Source organism: Neophocaena asiaeorientalis, unplaced genomic scaffold (assembly GCF_003031525.2).
Source record: "Neophocaena asiaeorientalis asiaeorientalis breed wild unplaced genomic scaffold, Neophocaena_asiaeorientalis_V1.1 scaffold37, whole genome shotgun sequence".
In the NCBI taxonomy this organism is placed as follows: Eukaryota; Metazoa; Chordata; class Mammalia; order Artiodactyla; family Phocoenidae; genus Neophocaena; species Neophocaena asiaeorientalis.
This window is the reverse complement of record NW_020174269.1, coordinates 3,199,697-3,218,782: the sequence shown is the minus strand read 5'-3', so window position 1 is coordinate 3,218,782 and position 19,086 is coordinate 3,199,697. Positions and strand designations below refer to the sequence as shown.

The following is a 19,086-nucleotide window of genomic DNA, read 5'->3' as shown; positions in this document are numbered from 1 at the left end:
CTATTTAACATGGATGTTGGATGTCCATTAAAAATACCCTTTAATTTCTCTCACCTACATGTTTCCAGGCACTGAAAAAACCCTAGTCTAACCTCTCTATGTCCTCCTATGCAAGCTCTTTATATCTTGCCTTCATAGTATTTTCCAACTGTCTGCCTTACACAAAGAGTCCTTGCTGGCATTGGCTTGTTGCTAGTCAGTATTTAGCTCTCTCTTTCTGTAGCGAAGAGAGAGCAACCATCTGCTTCCCACAGCTTTTCATTCCTATGATAGCTTTCTGCTCTTTCCTCTTCCAACTCAGAAACAGAAAGTAAGATAAAACAAAGCATCTTAGGTCCACAAGAAGCTGTAGAATACCCAGGGGAGTTTCCTCCCAATCAGGAAAATGCTTCCTTAGCAACCAAGTTACTAAGGCCAATTAACCTCCCTTCTCTATCAATATTCAATTTACATTGAAACTCTTTTTGGTTAAGCCCAAATGAGCTTTCTGGCAGAGAAAAAGGTACTTCTGTCATAAAGGAGCCACACCTCTTCTGAATATAAGTGTGATTTGAACGTAACATAAAGTGTTAGGTGATTTCCTAACACAATGTAAGGTACTGGAAACATAGAAATGAAACCGAAATTAAGTGCAATCAACCAGCACAGGCCTAAAATGAGAGTGAAATATTTCAGAACAACCAGAGTTGAATACCATGGAGAATAAGAGATATAGAAAAGATGCTTTGTATCTGTCATGGTCTTATACTTGCCTTGTCTGATTTACGTCCCTTCCCCACAACCAACAAAGCCCAGGTTACCACTAAATAATCACAACATCAGTAAAATTCTAGAGAAAAGATGAATGGAAGAGAGAAGCACAGACAGTATCAAAACCAAGGAGTTTTCTTTCAGGCAAGAAAATAAAAAATTAAAACTAGTGAGGAAACAGCATTTCAAAGTTATGAACTAACTTAGAAGTAGTAAAAACTATAACACCTTTAAAGTAAAGAAGGTGCTTTTATAAAAACATACAAATATACAATAAAAATTCTCCTTCCTCCCAAGATTTCAAGCTGTGAGATGGAGGCTACATTCTTCTATGTCTCACAATTAAATTATTATACTGCATTCCTGTTAAGGTAAAGAAAATGACAGAAATATTATACAATAGGTAATTAGGTGTCTTCTGATGTTCATTTTCCAGGTCTTGATGAAGCAAAATCCTCTGCTGAATAATTTTTAAGTTTCTTTAAATTCTATATATAATGTAAAATGCAACAACTTGTATATAGTAATTTATAATAGGCACTATAAATCATCCTTTGGCAGCTTTGGTAGCAGTTCTCCAATATCCACATGCAATACCACTACATCTCAAAACATCCTTGCTACTAAGTCATAATACAGAATTTCAGAACCAGTTTTATTTTCTAGTGTTGTCACTTAACCTTTGCAGGACTCTCTATTCCACTTGCACAAAGATTTATTCTGAAACAGTGATGCTGCCTTAAGGATGCTCTGATAAAAATTAACATTAGTTAATCCTTGGCTCCCATTATCCTATGTGATCCTCACAACCACCCTGTGAGGCAGGGGTTATTACCACACCCTTCCCCAGGTGAGGTGTTTGAAACTGAAAAGGAGTGGGGAAAGGAACATAAACTTTATGAAGCACCTACCGCTTTCTCAGTAACGGTCAGGGGCTTTCTAACATGACATAATTTAATATAGAGCCCCCAACTCCCCACTTCCTGACTCCCTCAAATATTTGGAATCTGTGTTTACAGATGAGGGATTTGAGGCTCAAAGAGGTTCAGTAACATGTTCAAAGTACACAGTTAAAGTGAGGAAAAGTAGGGATTTAAAACCAAATTTTCCCAACTCCAAAGCCCTTGCTCTTTCAACCATGCCACACCACCTGCTACCTAAAGCCCATGGCAGCCCCATTATGCTACTCTCTGAATCCCTTCCACTGACATTAGCAATCATCAAGGATCTAACTAACATTCTCTAAATGTGAGTCATGAGCTGTTAGGAGGTTCTGAAGTCAACTGGTGGACTTCAGCATTTTTAAAAAAACAAAATAGAGCAGAATAGATTGATAAGTAGGTAGATCAAAAATAAAAATTGTTTCTCATGAACCTTGGTTTCAGGTATGTGTGTATGGAGTGTACTGGGTCCTGATGTAAAATGTATTTCTTAGTGTGGGTATATATCAAAAAAGTCTGAAAGCCACTGGTCTCAGAGGATGCTCTCACTCAGACCTGGAGCATGGAAAGACTTATCAAGGGACTGGAAACTGCTCAATGCTCAGCTCTGTTCATTTAAAATTAACGTCAAGAAACACAAGACAGGAAGCCCCTTCTCAGACAAGGAAGAAAAAGGATTACCTAGAATCAGCATAGGAGGAGGATGCTGATTGTATAATTACACACCTCCTTCACAGCAGCTCCAGTCCATCAAGTAGACGGTATGGTTTATTTTTTACAGCACTAATTATGTAATTATCCATAACATTAAATCAGTTCCACCTGATTCAGTCTATCAGAGGTTTCCTGAAATATTCATTTGTTTATTATTTTTAAAAAAGAACACTAAACTACCAATCATCTTATATGTAAAAGCTCCAGTGTGGAAGCTGGCAAACTTTTCTTGAAAAAGATCTTCTGTCAAATACGTCACTTTCGGTCCTTTGGGATAACTGGTGATTGAAATTTCATCTTAATATACCTTGGCACTTCTACAAACAACAGATTTCAGACAATACTTGGATATTTCCATTTATTTTATGTAAAGTTATTTTTCACCCTTAGGCATGTAAATACAAAAATAAACTTTAAGAAATATTACTGACCACTTCATTTAATAAGTACCATTTAATAAACAAAAAAATTGATAATGACAAAATATTTATTGTAACATTGCTGACTTTTAGTAAGTTAACAGTATTTCAAAGAGAAGGGAATTTTAGAAAGTTCAAATCCAGAAAAATCAAGGTACAGGCTACATTAGTTTCTGGCATTAATATGCCAGGCACTGGGCTAGATGCTAAGGACACAGTGGGGATCAAAGTGATCTAACCAGGTCAGTGCTTAGAGTCTAGGAGGAAGGCTGAGAACCACTATTCCAGTCTGAAAATGTTTTGTTCTCTCCCTGTAAAAATAGTCCATCCACATTTTTAATAAAGCCTCCTTAATAGGAGCATTTTAGGTACTAGTAAAAGAAATATTGGGAGCTATATTGGTCCAATTATATAAGTAGCAATCTACATATATGAATGTCCTTAGTTCTAGGCAATAATTTTGTAGTAAAACAATATTCTATATAATAGTCCTTATCTGACACTTAAAAAAAATCCTGCCAAGTAGCTAATTTCATTCAAGCTAAAAAAACCCAATCTTTTAAACATCCAAAGACTGCAGTTTTCCATGATATTTCACATTTCCATTTCAACATTCAATTTCTTTAGACTTTTTGAGCCCTGCATTGCTCCAGACGCGCAGGCTCAGCGGCATGGCTCACGGGCACAGCCGCTCCGCGGCATGTGGGATCTTCCCAGACTGGGGCACGAACCCGTGTCCCCTGCAGTGGCAGGCGGACTCTCAACCACTGCGCCACCAGGGAAGCCCCAGAAAATATTTTTTAAATTAACCTTTTCAACTTAACTAAGGAGGACTTCCCTGGCAGTCCAGTGGTTAAGATTCCATGATTCCAGGACTTCCCTGGTGGTCCAGTGGTTGAGAATCTGTCTTGCAATGTAGGGGACCCCTGATCAGGGAACTAAAATCCCACATGCTGCGGAGCATGCGTCTTACTCTGTGGCGTATATTTACACTCTAAATTAGACAAAATTAAAATTTCCTTTGCCTTTGAACATTTTCATAATACCTCAAGAAAAACACAAAAATGGTATTGTGGGATTGGGGTCTGCTGTATTAATAGTTATTTACTTTAAAAATCCACTTATCTATCAGCATTAAATTCATTAAATCAATAAATAAATACTGACTGACCATTACAGGTACTTTTATTTGCATCTACACACATTAAATATAACAGACTTTCTGGTATGTTAGCATTACTTTAATAATTACATTTTCAAATACTAGTGGTAATCATGCTTATTACTCATCATTTACATTTATCAACATGTCTATACGTCAGTCTAAAAATAGCAGTTGCTTTACAGAGAAATTGTTAACACTGAGAACAGTAGCTTGTCATTTATCCATTATATATTAAAAAAACCCCACAATATTCTGACATATGAGTCTATTTCAGACATACAAAATATTACTCATCCTAGAAGCCACTTAATAACATCCTTAGGGCAAATGTGTATATTTGAAGACCTGGTTACATCAGAAGATCATCAATCTCTGAATATGTTCTTTTGGCAATTGAGATCATCTCCTGTTACTGATTCTCAGCTTTACGCTTCAGGGAATTTATGATAGGTTGTTTTTTGTTCAGGGCTCCCTATAATATTCTACCTGCCCTGGACTAAGGCAAGTCCCAGTTAGTGGACTACAAGGCCCTAGGACAAAAATTCCTTTTTCCAGTAGCATGCTATTACTATTTTTATGAATCTATCATTTTCATAGTTTTAAAAAATTTAATCTGAAGGTGTAACCTCAGGCTTTAAAGTAATGAAGATAGTAAATGAATAAATAAAATATTCTCAATACCCATCTCTGATACCTCATCAAAAGGAAGAAATGGAACTTCAGACAGAAGAATCCAAACTTCAATAATATAAAAAAATAACTGACCAACCTAAAATAAATATTTATGGGTATCTAAATTGAATGAATCAAAGGGGAAAAACTGGGCCATCTCTATTCTATGAAAATGATTCAGAATTTCATAAATGAAGAAGTTAGAGATAAAAATAAAATGCAAAGCAATGTCAGACAAAAGCTAGCTCTACAGGAAGGACTTTCAGGCGTTTCCCTCTTCTAAGCATTCATTAATAATTTTTACTACTCATTATTAACAATCAATATCCATGTTGAATATTCATCTCATTGTTTCCTTTTATTTAGAGTAGTTTAATGTTAAACATGATAAAAAAAAAAAAACGTACACCTTGTTTCTTTATTCTAGTCATTGTAGTCTTTATTGGCCAGTGAGTTAATTTAGAACCTTACAAAATACATTTTTTAAATTTACTTATTTATTTATTTTTGGCTGCATTAGATCTTTTTGCTGCACGTGGGCTTTTCACCAGTTGTGGCGAGTGTGGGCTACTCTTCATTGAGGTACACAGGCTTCTCATTGCGGTAGCTTCTCTTGTTGTGGAGCACGGGCTCTAGGCACGTGGGCTCAGTAGTTGTGGCTCACAGGATCTAGAGCGCAGGCTCAGTAGCTGTGGTACACGGGCTTAGCTGCTCCGTGGCATGGGGGATCTTGCCGGAACAGGGCTCAAAACCGTGTTCCCTGCATTGGCAGGTGGGTTCTCAACCACTGTGCCACCAGGGAAGCCCACAAAATATTTTTAAAGTTTAGTAATTATTTTGCAATAATATTCACATGAGTTTTAAAGGTTAATGACTAATTTTCCTCAAAAAATTGTCTAACATGAATATAGAGCCTTTGCTCCCACTTCCATTCTCAAACTATTGTTTTATTTATGTAAATAAGGCTTTATAAGACTTTCCACAATAAGCTCATATTTGTTAAAGCATTTAACATGTTAAATCATGTTTTTCACTAGTGTTAAATGATATCTTAATTTCTCTAAGAAAAGTCTTCAGTTAAATCCAAAAAGTCCTAAGTTGATAAAGTGAAGTATTAGCACCAACATCCATTTATAGAAATTAGTGTTACGGACTAACCCTGGTGTCACAGTGATTAAGACTCCGCCTGCCAATGCAGGAGACACGGGTTTGAGCCGTGGTCGGGGAAGATCCCACATGCCGCAGAGCAACGAAGCCCATGTGCCACAACTACTGAGCCTGCACTCTAGAGCCAATGAGCCACAATTACTGAGCCTGCATGCCACAACTACTGAAGCCCGTGTGCCTAGAGCCTGTACTCCGCAACAAGAGAAGCCACTGCAGTGAGAAGCCCATGCACCACAACAGAGTAGTCCCTGCTTGCCACAACTAGAGAAAGCCCGTGTGCAGCAACGAAGACCCAACACAGCCATAAATAAATAAATAAATAAATAAAAATTAAAAAAAAAAGAAATTAGTGTTACATATAATAAGATATTCAAGAACCAGTGTTGATTATGTTGGCTCCTGTTGAAAATATTCACTTACATTTATAAGATTTTAAATTGAGGCAATGAATTTCTCTTTGCCTCATTTTCTTTTCTTTTCCAAAGAAAAGATCTTGTTCAAAAATTGCCACAGTCTTGTTATTTCACAAACTCAGAAATGTCACAAGCAAATCATATAAACTACTCTCAACAATAAATGTCTTATCTAATGATTAACCTATAAGAACTCCTGCTCCCCAAAACCAGAACTAAGTTACCCCAATATATTTAGTAGATTTCTGAATATCATCTCACTCTTTCAAGTATCATTTTAAATTATATTTTAAAAATTCAAAAAAGACATAGTTTATGATTTTCACAAATTACTTCACTTATATGTTCCATTATATTTCACTTTGATTTTTAAAATCCTGTTTATTAAAGGTTTAAACTCACAGGCATAAAAATCATGAATCCAGCTACCCTTCTACAGTCAAGACTGCCGGTTCTGGTTAGAACAAAGAAGTGAGTTGACTTCGCACTTCATACATGGCCAATTTTTTAAAAAATCTTTTTAAAGCAACTATTAGTAGAGGCATTCTTTCAAATAAATAGGAAATGTGATATACAGATATGGATCAGGCTTTAAATTCTAAAGAGAATTCAGAGGTCCCCTGGCTCAGTCTTCTACACAATGCAGGACTCCTTTCTATAATATTAGAGGCTAGGTTATAAACTGGTGGCCTAAGGACCATTTGAACACATACACATAGTTTATTTGGCCTGCAGTTTGTTTGTTTTTCAATTAAACCCACCTGGAGCTGCATTTCTACTACCCCTTTGGATGAGCCATTCCCTCTCCACTTCTCCACAGCTCCCACCACTTCCCATCACCCCACTTCACTCACTCATCATCTGCCTGGTGCTTTAAGCATCTGAACATTTCCATCAGTGACTACTGTTATGGAGAAAGGGTTATCTACTCTGTGGCTGAACATCTCCATGAAAGGGAAGGGAACTCACAACTTCGCAAGTTGACCAATTTCACTGTAGGCAACTCTAGACAGTAGAGAGACTTGTCTAGAATAATTTCCAGACACAAACTAATTCTATCCTCAGAAACAAAATGAGTCTACTCTGTCTTCCACAGGAAAGCCTTCTAGATATCTTAAGACAACTAACCTTCCTAGGTCTTCAGAGCTCCCAAATAGTCCTCATAATAATATATTTTCAAGCCCACCCATGGCATGCTTCTTTGATTGGATAAACCCTACTTATGATTTATTTTCAGCTATTATTTATGTATTCATTCATTATGCATTCTAGCTATCAATGTTGCTTTTCACATGTAATAATGTAATATTTCCTTTAGATCAGTTGATTTTTAAACTTTCTGGTCTCAATACTCCTTTATACTTTTAAAATTCAGTGAGGATTCCAAGGAACTTTTGTTTGAGAGTTATATATATGGATATTTACTATATTAGAAGTTAAAATTGAATTTTTAAAAAAATTTGTTAATTCACTTTAAAAATACATAGCAATATAACAGCAAATTTCTATGAAAAATAAATGTTTTCTAAAATAACATAAATGAGTAAGTAAAGCAGTATTGTTTTACATTTTGCAAATATTTTTAATGTCTGACTCAATTAAAGACAACTGGATTCCTATAACTATTTCTGTATTCATTCTGTTGCAATATCACACATAGGTAGCCTCTGGAAAACTCGGGGAGAATGGAAGTAAAAATGTAAATAATACTTTAATATTGTTAAATAGTTTTGACCTTGTGGACCCCTTGAAAGGGGTCCCTCCCGGGGCCCCTCTTTCAGGGACCCTCCAGGGGTCCCCAGTCAATATTTGGAATCCATTTATAAATGCTTTCATTAGTGTAGCTTAGGTTCCAGTTATTTTCTCTAGCATCCATGGCATTCTTTTCACTTATCTTGAGCTTATGGTCAACTAAAATCACTCGCTCTTCCTCAAACAAATTTCCGTCATGTCAATGCAGACCTTATACATAAATTTCCCTACAGCTGCCATTTTGTTGGCTTCAGATTACCCTTTGGTAGTAGACGCTGTTGGTGCCCTACCCAGGTCCCCTTAAGGCCGGTGTAATTGTTGGCTGATAACACACATCAGCCCCCTTCTCTGAAGAATTTCTCAGTAATACTGGAGCCATCTTGCTTGGGAAGCTATGTCTATCTCTACGTCAGCCAGTGACTGACTGACAAACCAATAACTTACAGAGTACAAAAGGTCAGCCTCAAGGACACAAAGTAGGACTAATTCTGGGTATCTGTACTCCAGAGCTTCAAGGAGATGAGACTAAAGTTAGTCTCTAGTGAGACCACAATCTTCCTTAGCTTTTATCCCTTGTTCTGTCCTGCTTCTGGCACTCTTTTTCTCCTAAGAACACATCCCTAATAAGTCACTTTAACAGGAATCTCCATATCAGGCTCAACCTAAGACATTTTTTATCTCATCAAGATTATTGCAATATCAACTCTACCATACATCATATTAGCTAACCATCTCAGCTGTACACCATCTCAAATATGCTAAGAATTGTATTATAAAGTACTGCAGTGGTTTCTCAAAGTGTGATGGTCCCTGTACCAGCAGCATCAGCATAACATGGGAACTTAGAATTGCAAATTCTCAGGCCCCAGTCCAAACCTACTGAATCACAAACTCCATCACAAAGATGTGCTGTAAGTAACTAATCCACTGCTGTTGAACATTTTAGTTTCTATTTTTCCTATTATAAATAACGGTAAAATGAACATACTTGCATGTAAAACTTTGTGTACATTTCTGATTATTTTATAAGTATTTGTCTGCAATTTACTTTGATGTAAAAGTACTGCATCAAAAAAGATGTATTGATACATGAATCAGGGATGGATATGTAATACAGCAAGCACAGCAAAATGTTAATGGTAGAATCCAGGTGATGAGTACATGGATGTTCACTGCAAAATTCTTTCAACTTTTTCATATGTGTTTGAAATTTGTTGGGAAATGTTGAAAATAAAAAATGTTGAAAAAATATATTTTATGAAGCTAAATTCCTAGAATTGGAATAGACTGTTCATAGTATGTGCACATCTTCAAACTTTGTAAAGTTAAAACATCAACCAGAAAGTGTCAGTTCCCTCACACTGTCAACACCACTTTTTAGTGCTTTTCAAATGTCTGACAACTTGTTAGGCAAAAACTAGTAATTTATCTCTTAAATCATCATCTCCATGTGCATTTTTTAAAGCTAATATATAATGAACTGAAAAGCTTCCCAACATGCTTGGCTTCAGATAGGATGTTGGTTACTTGAACCAGGAAACAGTAATCAAGATTTGAACACCTACTCGGGGGCACTTACCTTATTACCTACCCTCAGGAATAACTTGCAAACTAAACTGTACAGGCGAGAGTTACTTCCAGGCCAGCATCATACACAGGCAGAGGGGGTTAGTGCTGGACTGTCAAAGGGGACTGATTTAACAGGTCCTAAGAAAGGACTCTTCCTTCACAAAAAAGTCTCCTTTCCCATTTTACCAGGATACTCAGAATTCTAAGCATTAGAGTTCTTTCTTTATGTTAAAGCAATTAGATTCCCACCAATTCAATTTTCTTTTTTTTTTTTTTTGCGGTACGCAGGCCTCTCACTGTTGTGGCCTCTCCTGTTGCAGAGCACAGGCTCCGGACGCGCAGGCTCAGCGGCCATGACTCACGGGCTCAGCTGCTCCGCAGCATGCGGGATCTTCCTGGACTGGGGCACGAATCCGTGTCCCCTGCATCGGCAGGCGGACTCTCAACCACTGCGCCACCAGGGAAGCCCCTCAATTTTAAAATTCAAGTATTTTACTTCAATATGGGTTCCACATAATTATGGTGCATCCATAGGATGGAATGCAATGGAGATGTTAAAAAAGAACTATGGATATCTACATCTACTGACATGAAAAGATATCCATGCTATGCTTGTTCATTGCAGAACACAAGTATGTATGTGTGTGTATGACAGAAATATGTATAAGGATACTTACTAAAATATTAATAGTGGTTACCTCCAGTTGAAGGACATATGGGAGTTTTTTTACTCTTTTAATATATTTCTCTACTGTTTATTTTTACAATAGATATATAAAAAACTTTATTAACAATATAAAGTACAATAAGGCTATTTGCATTTTGATAAAAAGAAAATTGAAAATATCCCAGAAAACCATTAAGCCGTTATTAGCACCTTATTAAATTTTAATTTAGCAAGATTTTCAAGTCAAGGTTAAAGTTGCCTAACGAATGAGACCCAGATCCAGCATATTTTAAAGGACATAGGAGAAAAATTAAAGGCAGACTAGGTAAAGAGATCTCCATCCATGTATTAAGCAGCTGAGGTATAGGCCTGTATTATCCTGGTGGGATTTTACTGGGAAAAAATCAACAGGCAACGGAAGGCATCTGTGGTCTTTAGATGCAAGAGAAAGCAAAAGGGTGAAGGCTTACTACAATCTGTATAGATCCGGAGTGAATCTTAACTTTACCACAGTTCCTGCTCTCAATATTATAGAAAATAACCTCCTACAAATGCTGTTCACTTCTACAGCAGGTCCAGGATCTGATAGCAGTTAATTTTTAAAATATATTATTTATCAGATTTAAATTTTTACTTTATACTTTACAAAGACTGAAAAGAAAAACATGACATGTTAAATCACTCACCTCCATGGGAAGACATGTTTGTACACGGGCAGATGTTCCTCGATGTGACACTGCAGTCCCATTTTTAATTTGAAACTGTGTTTTGCACATGTAGCCATCAGAACAGTCCTGTGTTCCATCACCAAACAATACATAAGAAAATGCCAATTATTGTAAGAACTCATCATTCTAAGATCTACAGCATCTCGTAAGTTCCAAACCGAGCAATGAAAAACTAAGTATATTAAATGAGATAATATGGATAAAGAAACTCATCCAATACCCCTGTACATAGTAGGTACTCAATAAATAGAAATTTTAATCCCCTACTTTTCATACCTATTAATGATGTTTCCTCTTCTCTTAGATTAAATCCCTTTTATTCCCCAAGCATTTCAAAGCATAGAATTCATAGAACACAATGGGTTGGCAGCTGTTTAAAAATATCTAAACTTATAGAAATATCTTGTCACATAATTAATACTGATGTTCATGGCATATACAGAAATAGAAATTTTAGGAGGACATGCATCTTGAAGCTAGAAGGGACCCTCTATTTCAATTTCTTGTTCAAGGGAAGATCTCCATTAAAAGGTCCCAGAGAGGTAATCATTCAGCACCTTCCTAAGCACTTCCAGGAACCTGCACTTCACTCCCTTACATGACTACCACCTCCATTTTGGCATATGACACATTGTTCATTGAGAAAGTTTAGTTCTACATTGCACTAAAATATTTCCCTTTAACCTTAATTCACTGGTTCTAGTTCTGCCCTCTGGAGTCTAAACTCTTTTCCACAGAGCCATTATTCAAAGAGTTGAAGACAATTACCACCATTTTCAAATGTTTGTTGTAAGATATGATTTCGAAGCCCTTCACCAGTTGCATTTCTCTTCTGTTTTTTATACTTGCTGTTAAATACACTAATGGATAATGTTCATCTAATTGTGGTAAGTTTCATTTTTTTTAAGGCAAAACTTGTTTGAACTTAATGAAGTTGTGTAAAAATGTAATAACTTGTCATGCACAAACATACTCACATATCAATGAATATTATTAATTCTCCACCAAAATGTCACACTAACATTCATATTTTAACAGAATTAAAATAATTATAATTAAGAAAAACATGGTTACTTAATTTGACGTAGTAAAAAAAAAAATACAAAATAGCATCCAAACTAAAAAATTCATAATTTACTTAAATACTTTTACTAAGATTAAAATATCCAGTTTTTAACTATAAAATAAGACAATTTTAGAGTGTTTGTGAGCTATTTAATACTGAGTATTTTTTTTTTAATACTGAGTATTTTTTAAAATTTGTGTCATGACAACTATGTAAGAGCATTTGATATTAGGTAACTATCCTGGGTTGATTGTATCCTCCCAAATTTCATGTCCACCGGGAACTTTGTTGGTGACCTTATTTGGAAATAGGGTCTGTGCAGATGTAATCAAGTTAATATGAGATCATACTGGAATAGACTAGACCCTAAATCCAATATGACTGGTGTAGTTATAAGAAGAGGGAAATTTGGCTACTACAAGCCAAAGAATGCCAAGGATTGCCATCAACTACCCAGAAGCTAGAAAAGGCACAGGAAGATTCTTCTCTAGAGACTTTGGAGGGAGCATGGCCCTGCTGACACCCTGATTTCCAACTTCCAACTTCCAGAACTGTGAGAGAATAAATTTCTGTGTTTTAAGCCACGCAGTTTGTGGTACATTGTTATGGCAGCCCTAGGAAACTAATACAGAAACTATATTTTCTGAGAAATCTGGTGGCACCTTTTTAATACCTCCCAGTTAGTTAGGCTGTCATCCCGCCAGGACTCACACAGGGGCCGCCCTGCTGTTTGGTCATGATCAACACTAGTTCTGATTGACTGCAGCCAACTCATTCAGACTGGTTGATGCCACTACCATAGGTTGTTAAATATTTTGAATATCCTTCCTGCCTGTAAAGTAAGCTATTAGGCATCGAATACTATCATCTTTTATTATTTCACTAAAGTTCTACATTTTGTAGATGGAATTATTGTTTTAAATTCTAGTGAAAGCTATTCTCTTTTCTACTAGATTTGAACCAGAAAGATAAAACCCTGGCGGTGTTGGCAGCCATCATGTGATTAAATGGAACCTGAGAATAAAGCCAATGTAGAGGAAAGCAAGGCCATAATATGCAGAGACCAGATCCTGATTACACTATTTATACCAATCACACCTGAAGCTAGCTCTACCCTCAAATTTTTCAATTACATGGACCCCAAAAGTCCCTTCTTTGCTTCACCCAACTTAAGTTGGATTTTCTGTCACTTGTAACCAAAATAATCTTTTTATAAAGTGACCTATATTGCATTTCGTAGTCTAAAACGAGACTTTCTACTGTATTGTATCATCACTCTCATTATGATAATCAATACCTGATTATATAAAAGATTTACCAAATACAATAAAACCATAATAGTATGTGTTTCTGAGAAAAAGTACTCACCGTCTGCAATTTAAAAATAATCTAGCGACTTTGTAGCCAGCAACTTTGCTAAGTTTGTTTATAGACTATTTTTGATTTTATAATTATAATATTTGTATCATCTATTAATAAAGATGTTTTCAGGGCTTCCCTGGTGGCGCAGTGGTTGAGAGTCTGCCTGCCGATGCAGGGGACGCGGGTTCGTGCCCCGGTCCGGGAAGATCCCACATGCCGCGGAGCGGCTGGGCCCGTGAGCCATGGCCGCTGAGCCTGCGCGTCCGCAGCCTGTGCTCCGCAACAGGAGAGGCCACAACAGTGAGAGGCCCACGTACCGCAAAAAAAAAAATTTTTTTAATAAAAATAATCTAGCAACAGAGAAAAAAAATCATAGGATACTCAGAGAAAAGTCAGAACTAAACTGTGTGTACTGAGTATAATTCATCAAATGAGGATAAACGTTCTATTTCATATTTTCTATACCTGAGTGCTGGTCATACAACCTCTTCCTAAGGGAAGCTACAATTTAGTAAAACTCTAATTACAATGCAAAATACACCTCCTTTGACAACAAAGAGGTGAGTCAGAAATTCCTGTATACCTATGTTATAAAATCTAAATAAATTATCTGGTATCTTTTAAGATAGAGACATTATTTTCAGTATTATTTATAATTTAAGCAATTTAAATCTCTGTTTTAGGCAATTTCTGATACTATTTATTAGTGTCTATAGGGAGGTGCAAAAGAGTTTTTGACTCAGCCTATATTTGGTCATGGTGATTTTCTTTTCACTATCAACCTCTTAATAGTCAAGATTAGCCTTGAAAAATTAAATATAGAAAAAGGAGAGTTTTATAGCATTTCAAACATTTACTTCCACATAAGTAGGCCTTTCTCCCACATCATTTTAATTTAAGGCAGAAAATATTTTATTCTTCGCTGTTGAAGGATGCTTTTTTAGAGACAACAAACATAAAGGTATGAAAACTGCCCTCTGAACTGGCACTACAGTCAATCAAGGCCAGTAAACAAAGTTGAACTCAAACCTCCCCCTGAAAATTCCAGTGGATGTTCCGCTCTAGCTTCCCTGCATTCTTTTTGTACTTACAATTTAACATTAACCTCCTTTAATTTTTTAACATTGATTAGTTTTACTTCCTCCAGTTGATTCTAAGATCAGGATCTAGGCCCCATCCCTAGAGAAAGAAAGCCTGCAAAGGGAAGCCAGGGTCCTTACTGTAGAGTCTAGACTGACCTCCACATAAAGACCTCATCCCCACAGAGTCTGAAAACACCCCAGACCTGCATGGGAGGAGGTGGAACAAAAGGAACCTTACAGCTTACCCAGTTCAACCCTCCTGCTTTAGCGATAAGAAGGTGAAGGACTGAAGCACTTTTAAGAGACTTGTCTTACAGCTAATTAGGGGCAGAGCTAGAAGTAGAAGGCAAGCCTCTTGGCCTGTGTTCTTTCTACTACACTAAGCGAGTTCTGCCAGAGAGCAGGATCATGGCAGAAAGATCTTTACTGATGCTCGCGGACTGGTATACGCCAGGCTCTGCACATGGAATAAAAAGCTCAAGCCACTCAAAGTGTGGTCTGGGGACCAGCAGCCTCAGGGTCACCTGGGAGCTTGTTAGACATGTAGAATCGCAAGTCCCACTTCAGACCTTCTGAATTGGAATCTGTATTTAACAGGATCCCAGGTGATTTGTGTGCACATTTGGAAGCACTGAGGCAGGGAGCACTGCAATCCCTGAGGGACAGCAAACTGACTGCATTAAACAGTGGTTCTCAGCCCTAGCTGCACATCTGAATCATCTGAGGAGTTTTCAAAATGCTGTTGCTGGGGTCCACCCTCAGACTGGTGAAGTAAGAATCTTCCCAGTAGCCTCTAATGAAAAGCCAGGGTAGAGAACCACTGCACTAAATTCACTGGAGTCCCCTTCTGAACTCTGAGAACAGAGCCAGCCACAGACTCTGCAGCTGCCTCTGCAGAAAAGGCCACAAACAGCTCCCAACTTTCAGGAATTCCAGGGCTCACTCGGAGCACTCCATATACTAAACTTGCCTCTGTGGATGCTCATCTTGGAGCTTCGACTGTGCTGAGACTGCTTTTTATATGGTCTTCACTACCACCTCAAACCCTACTCTCTGGCAACTTGCCCAGCCTTGACCTGGTCATCTGTAACAGCCAGTAATCTCATAACTTAAAACCTTCCCATGTCCAACTACACTTCTGCCATCAGGACTCCCTGCTGCCCACTGCCACAAAGCAGGTTGCTCCACAATGTCACTGTAGAAGAGAAACTAATAGGAAATGCAGGTGCTGTATGTAACCCAGACACCACTAATAAAAAGAGAACACATCCTCACGGTCAAAACTCCTCAGGTCATCTAGATGGAATGCCCTTCACCTTATGCCAAAACAAGGAATAAAGATTTAAATGAGGAAAACAATACCATATATGTGTTCACAATGAAAACACTGGAAGATTATAAACTCTTTTATCTATCTATCTATTTATTTATTTATTTTGCGGTACGCGGGCCTCTTACTGCTGTGGTCTCTCCCGTTGCGGATCACAGGCTCCGGACGCACAAGCTCAGGGGCCATGGCTCACGGGCACAGCCGCTCCGCGGCATGTGGGATCTTCCCGGACTGGGGCACGAACCCGCGTCCCCTGCATCGGCAGGCGGGCTCTCAACCACTGCGCCACCAGGGAAGCCCTATCTATTTTTTTTTATTTTTTTATTTTTTATTTTTGGCTGCGAGGCTTGCAGCATCTTATTTCCCCGACCAGGGATCAAACCCGTGCCCCCTGCAGTGGAAGCACAGTCTTAACCACTGGACTACCAAGGAATTCCCTAAAAGCTTTTAAAGGATATTTAAAAAGTAAATAAAAGTCATGTAAAGTCATGTAAAATAATGATAAACTCTACTGCATGGAAAAAATTCTAAACACCATAAAGTCAAAAGGCAAATATTAAAATGTGAAAAAAAGATCTGTAGCTCAAATCATAGAATAGGACTAATTTTTTCAATATATAAATAGCTTTAATTTCCTCAGTATATTAATAGTTCTCACAAACCAATAAGAGGAACAGCCCAATAGAAAAATAAGCAAATGATATAAATAGATAGTTCACTAAACAGGAAGTATACATGGATTTTAATCATATAAAAATATGTTCAATGTTACCCATAAGAAAAATGCAAATTAAAACTATGTGATACCATTTTTTACCTATCAGATTGGCAAAGATCAGAAAGCCAAAGTGAAATACACTCTGTAGGCAAAGATGTGGATAAAACAGGCAGGCGCTCTCATACATTGCCAAGGGCAGGGTAGTTTAAATTAGTATAACCTCCCTGTAGAGCAAGTTGACAATAACTATCTAAACTTAAAATGCACATACCTTCCATCCAGAAATGCTACTTCTAGGAATTTATCGTACAGATACAATTGCACATGTAGAAAGTAAAATTCATGCAATGATATGTATTAAAGTATTGTTTTAATAGCACAGTATTGGAAATAACCTAAATGCCCATAGGTGAGGATTGGTTAAATAAATTATAGTATATCCAAATAACAGAATGCTATGCAGTCATAAAAAAGTGACTGTAAGTATTCATATGGAATAATAACCAAAATAGATCATTAAGTAAAAAATATGCAGAACACATGTATGTATGTATATTATCCTACCATTTGTTTAAATATAAACACATATGCTTGTGTACATTGAAGATATCTGAAAGGACACCCAAGACACTGGTATGAGTAATGACCTCTGAGGTTGGGTAAGGAGGGTGGGAAGGTTAGGAAGGAAACTTACTTTTTTAGTGTACAAACCCTTTTGTGCCTATATACAAAAAACACTTCATGTTAAACAAATACTTCATTGATTGCCTTTTGAACATATACCTCCAGGCCAGCGCAATGCTGCAATGGATTCCAACTTGAACTTTTCAGGAGAAAATGTTCTGGAGGCCTTATAGAATCCTAGAGAGACAAGCAAGTTTTCTAGTGTAGTACTGACTGCATACTAAGGATTTCCTAATAGAACATGTTTAGGTCTGCTTTCCTACAAGCTGTCAAAAGCTATGCCACTCAGACAGTTATGTTATGCCTGCTGGAATCGAGCTACTCAAATAACTATGGGGCTCTTGTAGCTGAATTTTAATAAGCTTTTAACAATCTACTCTAGAAAAACACTGCTGTCTAAAAAATTAGGTGGTTATCTAAGAGCCTCAACCCTGCTTTGGAATAAAGGATTGCATATAGGATATAAACTCAAGTTAACTGCCCATAATGATCAGCTGCAGGAAGGGCTTGTCAAGGCCACTGGGGAGGAATTAAGACAAGAGGAAGTTTCTACGTCACTGCTGGCACTGAACAAACAACAGGACCTTCAAGGCCAATGGAACCCTGAGGGACAGGCCAAACCTAAGCCACAGATCTCAAGTGGTTGTTCTTTCCTCTGTAAGAGATCAAACCAATACTACCAGTAACTGCCCAGAGCTAATTAATCTTGGGGTCAAAAAAAAAAAAAAGAAAAACTGCTGCTGAAAAGCAAAGCTTACACTGGGTAAGTCAGACACTAAACTAATATCTGTTCATTTTTGTTAAAGCCTGAAAGTTAGATGGTGTATGAAGGTAACTGTTAAGGATTTAGAGATCCTCCAGAACACAATTTTGAATATATTAAAACGTCTCCTCGTGCCCCAACCCCCACCCAATCTCACTAACCGATACTGCTACACCTTCCCAATATGTGTGTGGATGTTGACCATGGCTGACTCTGATGCCTCTGAGTCAGTATCAAGAGTGACCAGATCCAGTCAAAATGATTCATGGGTAACTGCCAGCCTTTGACTCAGGCAAAAATTCAAAAGAAACCAAAAACCCAAAAGTAAAAGTAGGTATATAACATATTTCACCTTTGAAAAAGACCTTGGTCTTCTCCTTGGTCTTGTAGTATTTTGGAGTTTATTAAACATGACACAGCCATTTATTGAATAGTCCATCAATACCTTCTCCATACTTTCTGGGGGAGAGGGTTGGAGATACACCTCAGATAATAATAAATTCCAGCTGAGGGAGCAGCAGCTGTCCTTCTGGGAAAGAATTAAATCTTCTTCTGGATGTGTGGTCGCATCCAACAGAGGCCCATACCCCCTTGTTTCACCATTTGCACAGCATAACCCGTTATGATTATTGCCTTTATCTGTGTGACCTAAGGTGTGAATGACTACTGAACACATTGGTTCACTACCTGGGAATTAAACCACAAAACATGGTGACCATTGGTCCTTAATTGGAGGTTCTCTGGCTCTGCCCAGTTTAAAAGAGCTTTTTCTTAGTATGGTCATGGTATGAAACTAAAAGAGAATCTGTGGGATTTTAACTTGAAATATTCTCTCTAAGGCAGCCATGTGTCAGAGGGTTATACGGCCTTCTCTTACAATACTTAGTTCAGCAGTTACTCTTGTTTACATTAGCATACTCATTACAGACTCTTATTAGGTTTAAAGTTCTAATCAACCTATAAACAAAGCACAGAGGACTAATTACAGTTACTGAATAGAATCTAAATATTATAAATCTTGATGATGTAAAAATAATAATATAATTAATTTAAAAATCAGAAGGAGGAACAGAAAGGAATGTGGGATATAGTATAAGTACTCTAAATTCCTCATTTTTCACAGC

General features: G+C 37.3%; 1 protein-coding gene across 1 annotated transcript in view; it reads right to left on the bottom strand.

Annotated features, from left to right (window-relative positions):
* The window catches only part of ATG10 (autophagy related 10), a 145,127-nt gene that overhangs the window by 75,799 nt on the left and 50,242 nt on the right, over window positions 1-19,086 (bottom strand). Inside the window, exon 3 of the mRNA XM_024755710.1 lies at window positions 10,916-11,023. Coding sequence (XP_024611478.1) covers window positions 10,916-11,023 — 108 coding nt within the window. The remainder of the gene's footprint in view (window positions 1-10,915; window positions 11,024-19,086) is intronic.